Here is a 13,177-nt window from a genome sequence, read left to right as displayed (position 1 = left end):
AAGTGCTTCGCAAAATAGGTCCACAAGAAGCATATGATGAGGAGGTATTGAATTTCGACTTTAATTTAGATATTTATTGTATGTTAAAAACATAAAATAAATAACTATTTATATATAATATATATATTTTTAATCCCTACAAACAAATGAAGGCTAAACCTATTAATGGGTGTCATAAAAATAAAAAATATATGCTTAAAAAGTTAGAAAAAAATTAATAAATAAAAAATTAGGGAAAATCAAAACTTCAATTGAAACTTTCAAACTTTGTAGTTTCAAACTTTGAAACTACAAAAAAATTTACCTTTCTAATTTATTTATTTCTAAAATAAGGTAATTAAATAATTTTTCTTTAGAAAATTTTCTTCTAATTAGAAACTCATATAGATAACCTTCTAGTAGACTATCCTGTGTTCCAAATTGGTATTTTAATTTTCTTTTGGAATGCAACCAAGTGTTTTTCAATGTTTTGAGTATGAGCACTTGAATCATCTGGAGAAACAAAATTATAGCGATGAATAACCTCATCGTGGGTATAATTAATGTCTCGTAGAGATCTTTATATGCAGCCCATCCATCACTGATGATTCTTGTAATTGACAATAGTTCCTTTATTTCTATTTTCTACCGGAACTAAAAAAACATCGTTTGGTAATTCTTTCAAATGCACCAAAAAATCATTGTGTTTTCCTATTAGTCGTCCTCTATTATATTTTCATTTGAAAAATGCTGATTCATCAATTTTTAAGGTATTCCATTTTCTGAAATCCCCCCGTATAGTTAACTATCTGAATCAATTATTGATATCATGCAGATCTCCCTCAGATCGCCTCTGTAGCCAGGTGGGAAGGAGCAGCAGTGCGTAGCACACGCTTCTTGATGTAGACCGGGGTTCCTGCCCGTCACCACCAAATACGGAGGATGCGGAAAGGTCAGGGAATGACCACCGCATATTCCCGGAGCAATATGGCCTTAGTTGCTAATGCTCCTAAAATCCAAATAACAACATCCCTCAGGTCTTTGCATTTTTCAATAACAGATGATGATGTTACCAACAGCAAATTCAAAATGGGAAGCATTCAAAGAATTAATCTTGGAAGCTACTATGCTTTTCATACCAACAAAGAAATATTTATCAAGATTTAGGCCTAAATGGATGTCAGATGAACTAATTAGATATGTGACAGAGAAGAAAATGCATGGGATACATATAAATTAATATGTGACACAGAAGCCTATGATAGATATAAGCTGGTCTGTAACCAAGTTACAAAGGAGGTTAGGCAGGTGAAGGCAGATTATGAGAAATCCTTGGTAAAGGATGCAAAGAAAAACAACAAAGAGTTCTTTACTTATGTAAACTCTAGAAGGAAGGCGGGATAAATCAGAGTGGTCCACTTGATATCGATAGTTCAACTGTTGATGATCCAGCTCAGGTAGATAACAAACTAAATGAATATTTTGCATCGACATTCACACATGAGGAGTTAGTCAGGGAAGGGAATGCCAGAGGTGTATTCAACTCTGGCAGTAAGCTAGATAATCTTGTAATAACTGAGAGTAAAGTGGAGGAGAAATTGTCGAAGATAAACACAAGAAAGGCACCTGGGGTGGATGGAATCTATCCAGTTATATTAAAGGAGGCGGCAAAGGAAGTAAGCAAACCCTTAGCCATAATTATGAGAGCTTCCCTGGACTAAGGGGAGGTACCCATGCATTGGAGATGTGCAAACGTGACCCCAATCCACAAAGGAGGATCAAAGGGAGACACAGGTAATTACAGACATGTTAGTTTAACTTCTGTTCCAGGGAAATTAATGGAGGCACTGGTTAAAGAAGCACTGCAGGATCATCTAGACAAGACTTCAGTTATAGCTCGGACACAGCATGTGTTTGTTAAGGGGAAGTCTTGTCTGACTAATTTGATTGGATACTATGATGTAGTCACAAAGGAACTGGATGCAAAGAATAACTTTGATATCATATATTTGGTTCTTAGAAAAGCCTTTGATACCGTTCCACATGGAAGACTGCTGCACAAATTGGAGCAATGTGGTATTGGAGGCAAATTGCTGCTATGGATAAAGGGATGGTTGAGTGGGAGAAGACAGAGTGGTAATCGATGGACACTGCTCTTCGTGGACTAATGTTATTAGTGGAGTCCCTCAGGGTTCAGTGTAGGGTCCATTGTTGTTTTCTGTATTTATAAATGATATTGATGTGAGTATATCAGGCTTAATGTCCAAGTTTGCAGACGATACGAAGGTTGGCAGGGTTGTTAATGACACTAATGACAGTACACTGCTGCAACAGGATCTAGAAAAGTTGAGCAGATGGGCTGAGAGGTGGCAAATGAAGTTTAACATTGACAAATGTAAAATATTTCATATGGGAAGCAGTAATCCCAGAGTAACGTATCAACTCTGTGGTACCACACTGACAGTGGTAGAGAATGAAAAGGACCTGGGGGTAATTGTTCAGGCAGATATGAAGTTTTCTGAGCAGTGCAGACGGTCTGCAAGAGTAGCTCATGGTGTCTTGTCAATGATATACAGGAATTTTTCTAGCAGGGATAAGGAGGTAATTATCCCCTTATATAAGGCAATGGTCAGGCCACACCTTGAGTACTGTATACAAGTCTGGAGGCCTCATTTTAAGAAGGATGTAGAGCTGTTGGAACGAGTACAGAGAAAGACAACAAGATTAGTGAATGGAACAAAGGGTTGCTCTTACGAAGAAAGGCTTAAGTTTTGCAAATTGCAGTGTCTGGAGACTAGGCACCTGCGAGGTGATCTGATTGAGGTGTATAAAGCCTTGAATGGTTTGAGCATGCTCAATACGGTTGGGATTCTTCCTCTTGCTCAGAATAATCGTCTGAGAGGGCATAAATTCAAATTGAGGAAAGACGGTTGTATGATAGATGTGCAGAAGTTTGCCTTTAGCCAATGGGCGGTTGATTGCTGGAAGAAACTTCCATCTGTCGTTGTAGAAGTTGAAAGCTTAATTGGATTCAAGGCAGAACTTGACAAACATTTGGAGCGAGTCAATGGGTGAAATGAGGGTTTTTTTTGGCTGATGCTATATAAGCTTGCTTTCTAGCATCATGTGCCTTTGCTAAAGCTAATGCTAAAACGGTGTTTTTATTTATATTTAAATCAAGAGCAATGCGATCTTGAGACCAATACTGGGAGCAGAAGTATAGAAATAATAAATTTTGAGATAACGATAATCTACTATCATCAAAAAATGATTTATCTCTAATACTCTGTGTTTTACGGCAAGGCTTCTTACAACCCCGTCTAAACATATCAATTTTTATAAGCCGCATTTCAAGATTTCAAACTTCACAAAAGGCTGTATTTTGCAAAATGTGATTTTATGCCAACCAAGAAATCAAGTGATCAATATTGCCACTGCACACATTCATCAACTCCGTTAAACGGTAGTTGTTATTTTTGACTTCTTCCTCAGAATAAACCGTATTTGATATGCAATTTGGAAGTTTTTGTTTGCACATAATGTAGGGGTTTTTAAAAAATTTTAAGGCACCCATTATTTTTTATGGCACCATTAATAGGATTTAACGCAAAAGAAAATTTAAAAAGTTTGCGGGTTAAGTGTTAAAAATAGCGGAATTTGAACATGCGGCTAGCGAAATGTATTATTAAGAGTTGGCAACACTAAGCACTAGTTATTTCATAAAAAAATCTTATTTGTATTAATGAAGTATGTATATGTCATTATGTAAGTGCAAAGGCGGCTTACCGGGAAAGCCCCGTTGGCGCGGAGTTCGGTGTGATTTTGGCTATAAACACTAGTATGAGACCGCTACAAGCTTTTTCTGGTAAGAATTTTGACCCGCCCCTTTGGAAGAGTGTGGCAAATCAGAATGGACTGGTGTTCTTCCGGCTGGAAAACGTTATGAGTGGTGAAAGTACTGAGCATCTGATGTAGATTGAAAATTAATGAGGAAGAACTCGAGTAGTGATAAAAATTATAATCCTAATGTAATTTTCAATGCTGATGAAATGTCTCATTCTTTTGTTTTGTTTTCCGTTTTAAGATGGCTGCTTTTGTATTTGAACCAAAGTAAGCGAAGGTGTCTGTGTGTTACTCATATGTTCGTAAACTGTTGTTGTCATAGTCGGTTTGCCTGCCTTGTTGGATGAAAAACTTCTTTTCAGTGAAGAGAATTAATGTAAAGGGGGGGGGGTTGATATAATACATATTTAAAGATATAAATACTTAATACTCATTGAAAAGTTCTGGTTTTGGTAATCCTTTATTGTAGCAATGAGCAGCTGTTTTTGGGAGCATCAGTGACTAGGACCATATTGCTCTGTATACAGTGGCGGACCAAAAAACTGCATCACCTTAAAAAAAGTAACATTTGTAGTGAAGCATTAGTAGAGGCATTGATGCAAGAAAGCAAGCTTATGCAGCATCAGCCAAAAAAAAAAAATAAATAAATAAAATAAAATAAATAAATAAATAAAAAATAACCACTTCCACTTCACCCCTCTGTTCGTTCGAAATACCTGTCCAGCTGAGCCTTAAACTTATTTAGGCTATCAACTTCCACGACAAGGGATGGCAGTCTATTCCACCAACCAACCACCCGCTGGCTAAAGGCAAATTTCCTCACGTCTATCCTACATCTGTCTTTTCTCAATTTGAATTTATGCCCTCTCAGGTGATTATTCTGAGCAAGAGGAAGAATCCCATCAGCATTGAGCTTGCTCAAACCATTCAAGGCTTTATACACCTCTATCAGATCACCTCGCCGGTGCCTAGTCTCCAGACACTGTAATTTGCAAAACTTAAGCCTTTCTTCGTAAGAGCACCCCTTTGTTCCATTCACTAATCTTGTTGCCCTTCTCTGTACTCGTTCCAGCATCTCTACATCTTTCTTGAAATGAGGCCTCCAGACCTGTATACAGTACTCTAGGTGTGGTCTGACCATTGCCTTATACAAGGGAATAATCACCTCCTTATCCCTGCTAGAAAAATTCCTATATATCATCGACAATACACCATGAGCTACTCTTGCAGCCCGTCTGCACTGCTCAGAAAACTTCATATCTGCCTGCACAACCACCCCCAGGTCCCTTTCATTCTCTACCACTGTCAGTGTAGTACCACAGAGTTGCTACATTGCTCTGGGGTTGCTGTTTCCCATATGTAGTACTTTACATTTGTCAATGTTAAACTTCATTTGCCACCTCTCAGCCCATCTGCTCAACCTTTCCAGATCCTGTTGCAGTAGCATAGTGTCAGTAGTGTCCTTGACAACCCTGCCAACCTTTGTATCGTCTGCAAACTTGGACATTAAGCTTGATATACCATCATCAATATCATTTATAAATACAGAAAACAATAATGGACCCAATACTGAACCCTGAGGGACTCCACTAATAACATTAGTCCACGATGAGCAGTGTCCATTGATTACCACTCTCTGTCTTCTCCCCCTCAACCACCCCTTTATCCATAGCACCAATGCCACACTGCTCCAATTTGTGCAGCAGTCTTCCATGTGCAACAGTATCAAAAGCCTTTCTAAGATCCAAGTATATAATATCAAAGTTATTCCCTGCATCCAATTCTTTTGTGACTGCATCATAGTATCCAATCAAATTGGTCAGGCAAGACTTCCCCTTAACAAAACCATGCTGTGTCTGAGCTATGACTGAAGTCCTGTCTAGATGATCCTGCAGTGCTTCTTTAACCAGTGCCTCCATTAATTTTCCAGGAACAGAAGTTAAACTAACAGATCTATAATTAACAGGTCTAAAATATATGAGATATTGTTTGATTAGAGTCATTTTGTCTGTTGCAAAGCAAAGGTATTGCATCAGACAGTAATTGCAAGGTATTGCGTCAGCCATTTCTATAAATATGGTGTTGGAAGGGTATACGCGCTCATTAGTATCCTGTTTTGGGGAGGTGTAAGCATGGCTCCATAACTTCAGTTGACACAAAGAAAAAAAAAGTGTAGCTGTTGCTCTATCCCAGGAAGAGCTTTCTACACGTGCTATCGCTGATAAAATAGGCTGCCACCAGTCAACAGTATCCCGGGTGCTGAAATTAAAGTGTGAAACCAGTGATGTGAAGAGAAGACCTGGATCAGGCCGTAAGAGAGTGACTGTGCCTTCCTAAGATCGATATTTGAAATGGCTATGCCTTCATAATCACCGTGCTAGTGCTCTTGATCTAAAACTGGACTTTGAGACGGCTTCTGGTGTTGAAACAGGTGCACAAACTATCCAAAGGTGGCTTTCGGAATGTGGTCTGCATCTCTATTGGCCCAAGAAGAAGCCTTTGTTGACCCAACAAATGAGGAGCACCTTGGCACACAGCAAAATTGGTAAGTTTTATGCTATTTAGATTTAATGATAAGTTTATCTTCTTGTCTCAATTACAATTTATGTAACTCAGGCTTACATAAGTTGGGGATTTACTGTAATTGTGATGAATGTAGTCAGTTCCCCAATGCACAAGTCCTTTTCACTGAAGTGTAGTCAGTGTAAGAAATTTCCTTATCTAAATACACTTTGATAAATTCACAGATTTTTCCATCCTGGCCTAATTAAACTATTGTATTCAGTTAGAGTAGAGAAATTAATTAAAAACAGAAATAAAATCAAGTTTTCATTTTTAATTTGTTGTAGCAGTTAGTAGAATGTATTAAAATGTCATACAAATGAAATTAAATGTCAATTTTAAGAGTTTTTTCACACTGTGGTCAATGTTGGCATAGGTTTCATGGATTTTCTCTCCTGGAAACTTGAGTTTTTCATTCAGCAAAGAAAAACTAATCACAGAGTACACCATAATGGCAGCTCATGGGTTAGAAAATTTGGTTATTACAATTTACGTTTTGATTTTTGAAACTTCCTAGTTTCAGAAATTATTGCCTATAATTGTTATTATGGGTAATATTTTTAAAATTGAAGCTAAACTGTATTCATAATTCTGCACTTCAGTGAATGCTATACAGTCAGGTAGCATTCACTGAGGCTGCTAAGTTGCAAGCGTTTTGCAGTCCCAACTAAGGTATATTGCTACGATGATTCTATATACAGGGTGTCTCAAAAATATTGGTACAAACGTTTAGGGGAGGTAGGTAACATCTAAAGGAATGTGAATCGCATAGGAACCCATAACCGGAAACGTCACCTTAAGTCGGTACACGGCGCTGTTCATCAGTTTGCGAGAGGAAAAATTTCTGGTTTACTAATTCAAGCAGTAGTCGCCGCACGAAGAGCATGCATCGATATACGAACTGTGAGCTGGCAGACATGCACCTGGTGTATGGATTAGCAGAGGGCAATGGACGAGCCGCTCAACGAATTTATGGAGAACGCTTCCCAGACAGACCAGACATATACCGGACCACCATTTGTTTGCGCGTGTGCATCAAAATTTGTGTGATTATGGGTCATTTAGAGGTAACGGGAGTAGTGCGGGCAGACCACGTTCGACGCGAACTCCTGCCATGAAAGAAAGTTTGTTGAATGCCGTCCAGAATAATCCTACTACCAGCACACATGCCGTTGCCTCTGCCTTAGGAGTGTCTCGTTGCAGTGTACAGCGTGTCCGGCACGACGATTCCTTATACCCCTTTCATCTCCAAAGGGTTCAGTTACTGCTCCCCCAAGAGATCATCCTGCACGTGTGGCTTTTGCGCAGTGGTTTCTCCGAGAAAGTGTTCAAGACTTGAATTTTCCAGCCTATGTTTTGTTCACAGATGAGGCTTATTTCACTCGGGAAGGCTTATTCAATCAGCACAATGCTCATGTGTGGGCTCATGACAACCCACACAGTGTGCGCCCCCATGCGGCACAACATTGCTTCGCAATAAATGTGTGGGCAGGTATGGTCGGTGACTGCTTAGTCGGCCCATACCTGTTACCATCCCGCATGAACTCCGCTAAATATCGGATCTTTCTTGAACAAGTTCTACCAGGGTTACTTGACAATGTTCCAGCAAATGTGAGATGCAAATTTGGTTTCAACATGACGGGGCGCCTGTCCATTATGGAAGGTGTGTTCGTGACCATTTGAACAGGCGTTTTGGGCGTTGATGGATTGGCCGTGGTGGACCCGTTGCCTGGCCCCCACGCTCACCTGATTTATCGAGCCTTGATTTCTTTCTGTGGGGGCCTAAAATATATCGTGTATGAATCGCCTGTGGAGACGGAAATGGATCTCGTGGTGAGACTCGTCTGCGCTGCTGCTACTGTCAAAGAAACTCCAGGTGTGTTCGACCGTGTCTGCCAATCCATGCTGCGTCGGTGTCACGCATGCATTGCGTCTCATGGTGGAACCTTCGAGCATCTGTTGTAACATCATGAAATGCATCCATCTCGTATCCATTGTTAATATTATGTCAAATAAATGTTTGCCACTAATTACTGTCTTGTGTCATTTCTGCTTCTTGTGCCTCTGCTACTACTTTCCCGTGACATTTCTGGTTATGGGTTCCTATGCGATTCACATTCCTTTAGATGTTACCTACGTCCCCTAAACGTTTGTACCAATATTTTTGAGACACCCTGTATAGAATCCTGCATGCAGATGGAAATACCATTGAACATAGGTGTCCACACTGTTTGTTATCTGACTGCGAGCTTGCAGTATGGCCACAAGCCACCACTAGAATACACTCATTTAAAGATCCAGTATACTGATGCCTTATGACAGTAATTGCCTCAGCACAAATACTAAATAACAATAACACTATGTCACATCAATTGCTCTATGCATCACAGTACTAATCACTGCAACTTAAACACAGGGGGTTAAACACAACTTAAACACAAGGAACTGGTTTTTTTTTTTTTTTTTTTTTTGGCTGATGCTGTATAAGCTTGCTTTCTTGTATCACATGCCTCTGCTAATGCTAATATGCCACCACTGCAATACACTCAAAAGACACAGTATTCTGGTACCTCATGGCCTGGTACCACAGTACTGGCACAATGATGCAAGTAAGCAAACTTATGTAGTACTTGCCAAAATATATATATATTTAAGTACAAATACTAAATAATAAAATGCCAAATCACCAAATCTTCCATGTATCATGGTATTTGGTTATAAGGTGAACTGTTCTAGTGAGCAGTAGTGGAAATTAAGTTGAGTAAGCATTTCTTTTAGTAACTTTAGGCATGCATTTAAGGAGCTTCACTTTAAATGAAAAAGCAGTTATAACTTGAGTATGATACTTTATTGCAATATTTAACCATCTAGCCGTTGTGCCAAATTTAGGCACTAATGAGTTTTATCCCAACAGTTTTTTTGGGGGGAGGGGGAGGAAGACAAGAAATAGTTTAAAATGGGAAACTAAAATTTTATTCTTAATTTTGAAATTATATTGGATAATAAGATCAAAAAACATCATTATAGAACAACAAAAAAAAAAAAAAAAAAAAAATCCCAACTACCCTGTGACCAAATCTTTTCCAAATCTCAGGAAAAATTCACATAGGAATTGGAAATATTCTATATGACACTATATGAATATAGTGTCATATAGAATATTTTAACAGCTGTACTTTTCCAATTAAAAAATAATGGTATATATTGGAAATGAACACCATACTGCAGGTCTTCTAAAATCCACACTGATTTAATTATAATAGATATTTAACTTTTTCTGTTTATGGTAAACATAGGTTTTTGAGTCTCTGATAAAGAAGGTTGGAAATTATATCACTTTGTTTACTGGCATGATGAATGTATTGAGGTAAGTGAGGAATAATTGTAAATGTGATTATCTCCATTAACATGCTGTAATTCTGAGATAGTTAATATGTGAAAGTGACCTACAGTAGATAAAAATTTATGACATTAGCTGCATAAGAGTATTCTTTCTAGTATGGAACTATTTATTATATTATAAATTGTTATAATCAGAAAAAATGCTCTGTATGGTCTGACTGTCAAGATAATGGAGTGTCTGCACATTGAAGTACTCCAAATGAAATTTTCTTAATTTGATACTTGGCATACTGTGTAGGAATATTGTGACTTAGGGGTAAAATCTTTAAGTTGGTAATGTTGTAATGGTGACTTGGATCATTTCACATATATCTGCATTATATACTCATTTTAGTTCGACCATAAAGAGAGTGGATTTAAAGGCACACAAAACCAAGATGGAGTCCTGAAATTTGGATGGATAAGAGGTGTCTTTGTAAGTAGAGTTTTAACCCTTTACAAATATATTTTAATAGGTTAAGGCACTGGTTATTTTATATCAATCAGTTTTTTGGCATACAGAACACACCAATGTAACAGCTAATGGGTTAAGCAAGGCTCAGACTGGACAGGTCGCACCAGAACATAGTTCCAGTTCATCACATACATTGATAATGTAGTGTACATACTTGACAGACACTGCAGCTAGAGAAATTTACAATTTCATTGTAACTGTTTTTATTGCAGCCAGTGTACGATGGGCATTTGAAATTTTGTGGCCCGAGTATCAAGGATTTATTTGAGGAGTTGGCAACGTTACTTTTCAACATAGTACCCTTTCGAGTCAATATACTGCTACTAATGCTGTAATGCATTTATTCCAGCTGGGAAGAAAGTTTTTTCTTGGGCCTCTAGGAATTCATCCACTGCAGCAGTGACATCACTGTTGGTGGGAAAATGGATGCCAGCCAGGTATTTTTTCAAATTAGGAAATAGGCGAAGGTCCGATAGTGAGATGAGATGCCCAAGATGCTGGCAATATGTCAAACTGTCACTTATCATCAGATAATGCATACTACCAAAAGCTTCTGGAGTGATGGATGTTGTGGATCTTCGACAGTGTGGGTCATCTTCCAGGCTCTCCCTCCGTCCCTCTAATTCTGCTGCCCACTTCTTAACAATGGAATAGGAAGGGGCATCTCCCCAATGTTGTAACTATATGTTCTTGGCTTGCCATGGAAAAAAGGGACTAATGCTAAAGCATTAGTCCCTTTTTTCCCCAAATATTAGATGACTGCATGATGACTGATTTTGCCCATCTTTCCTCATTCACAACTTTGTTGACTTTGGGACCTGTGATGAAAAAAAAGATGTTATTGTAAACTGCATGAAACATGGTGGGTTTCTATTTGAAGTGTTATTATTATTAGCTATATGGTGCAAGGAAGCCTGAGGCTTATGCTACACCAGCCAAAAAAAAAAAACATTTTACCCTGAGAGAGAGAGAGAGAGAGAGAGAGAGAATAAGAGTCAGAAGTAGAAGGGGAATCACCAAGAAAGAGAAGAATGATGATATCCAGCTTAGAACCCTGGGTGTGCCAAGCCTATACTCACCAGATATGAGCTCCTGGGGTTAATTATACATTAAGTAGAGAAATTTTTATCACTATACTACTACACTTTCATATTCAGTCCACAAACTTTTCAAACCTCCCCTCCGACTAGCATAACAGTTGATATTTTGTTGTGCATTTTTTTATGACAGCATGTGTTCAGTCTTCCAGTGTGCATACCTGTGTCCACATACATTGCTCGAGGATTGCAGCTAGTCATTTGGTATAGCCAACCAGAGTCCATAAACGTTTGCAACTTCATTGTAACTCATCATGAGCTTTCATATTTATGTAGGTGGTCATTTCTCCCCTTTATATTTTTAGGAGAAAGGGTGATTAACAACATCTGATTGCACTATTTATCACAGAAGATATGTAGTTATTGCTACATTGAAAGTTGTTAGTATGTCCAAATAATGAACTTGATTGAAAGAATAATTTTGTTCAATTGGGTTCCTGAACTTTTTTGAAAAATGTAGTGGATAGTGTTGCTGCTCTATCTCATACTATGTTTTATTGATTCTGTCACCAGTCAGAGTTGAGAAATATTTCCCATTGGGACAGGAGGCGCTTTTATTGGATTTTTTGCACAGTGAGTCAATTGAGAGAGGAGTACATGTTTTCTCATTTGGAAAGTCAGGTTTTTCATCTTTCAAAACAAGAAAATGAATCATAAAGTTAATGTAATTTATAGACACAGTGTCCTGATAGCCTAATTATTGGCACAAATTCTAACACCTGTGGGTAGTATGGTTGATATAATCACCATCCTTCCCACACCAGGTGGAAAATGTTCAAATTCTGTCAATGATGTGAGGAATTTTTATGGGATTTTTTTTCACAATGTGGCTGAGTTAGTTTCAGGCAAAGGTTGCATGGTTTCCCCCTCCAGATTTCTTTTTTTTTTTGGTCCAGCAAACAAGCAAAGTGACCACAAAATACACTCAATTAAGAGACATACCGATGCCATAGTTGCTTTAGTACTGCAGGATGGTAGCCTCAACAATTCATGTTGAGGGAAATGGACCAGTGTGGGTTGGCAGCTCGACCATATTTCGCAGTCACGGGCTTGAACCTCAGTCTACTCAAAGAGCGTGTGCTTCTGCACTCCTGTCCTTGACCACTCAGCTACAAAGGTCACTTTGGTACTTAGCACACATCAATGCAGATTCTAAATAATCAGTCAATTGGTCCCACAAAAGTATTCCCACTTGGGGCAGTGTTAAATCCTAATCTTGTCAAGTGTCAAAACAGCTAATGACATGAAATGTCAGTAACATCTTCTGCTTATGTAAATGCACTTGGGAGGAAATATTCAAATTTTCATAAGGGGGGACAACCCACGTTTGCCTGAGATTGGCTAGCTATGGCCTTGAGTAAAAAATTCTCTATTCGCAGGAGGAGTATAGAACCTGACCATATCCTAACAGTGGCACTGTAGCCTTATAGGCTGTATTTTTTTGTAAAGCATTAATATAAGGAAATTTATTGGAAAAGTAATTTTGATTTGTAAAATCTTGAATGAAAACATTTGAATCAATAAAAACAATGCAGAGGTAGTGTACAAGTTTACCTTGCACTGTCACTCTTTGTATATTGTTTTTTCAAGATGAATCTTGTAAGGCATTAATTTATAATTTAATTTATTATAAAATTATAAATTTAATAAATTAAAATATTTTATTATTTAAATATAATGTAATGAATTATTTTATAATTTAATTATAATTTGTAAATAAATTAATGTTTAATTATTCATTAATTTGTTCATTAGTTTTCTTAATTAGTAAATTACTTATGTGAATTTAAATTTAACCTCTACACCTGGTTGCCCTGTTATTGTTTTTAGACTACACCAC

The 13,177-nt window shown here is 37.9% G+C and overlaps 1 protein-coding gene across 2 annotated transcripts in view; it reads left to right on the top strand.

Moving 5' to 3' along the window:
- LOC150083367 (solute carrier family 12 member 2-like) overlaps window positions 1-13,177 on the top strand; it is a 451,471-nt gene that overhangs the window by 14,309 nt on the left and 423,985 nt on the right. For both annotated transcript variants that reach the window (XM_090377993.1, XM_090377992.1), the window contains exon 2: window positions 10,121-10,201. In XM_090377993.1, the coding sequence (XP_090234119.1) occupies window positions 10,121-10,201 (81 nt within the window). The remainder of the gene's footprint in view (window positions 1-10,120; window positions 10,202-13,177) is intronic.

The sequence above is a fragment of the Mastigoproctus giganteus genome, chromosome 7 (assembly GCF_048544385.1).
Source record: "Mastigoproctus giganteus isolate SK-2022 chromosome 7, ASM4854438v1, whole genome shotgun sequence".
Taxonomy (NCBI): Eukaryota; Metazoa; Arthropoda; class Arachnida; order Uropygi; family Thelyphonidae; genus Mastigoproctus; species Mastigoproctus giganteus.
This window is presented reverse-complemented; position numbering and strand designations above follow the sequence as displayed.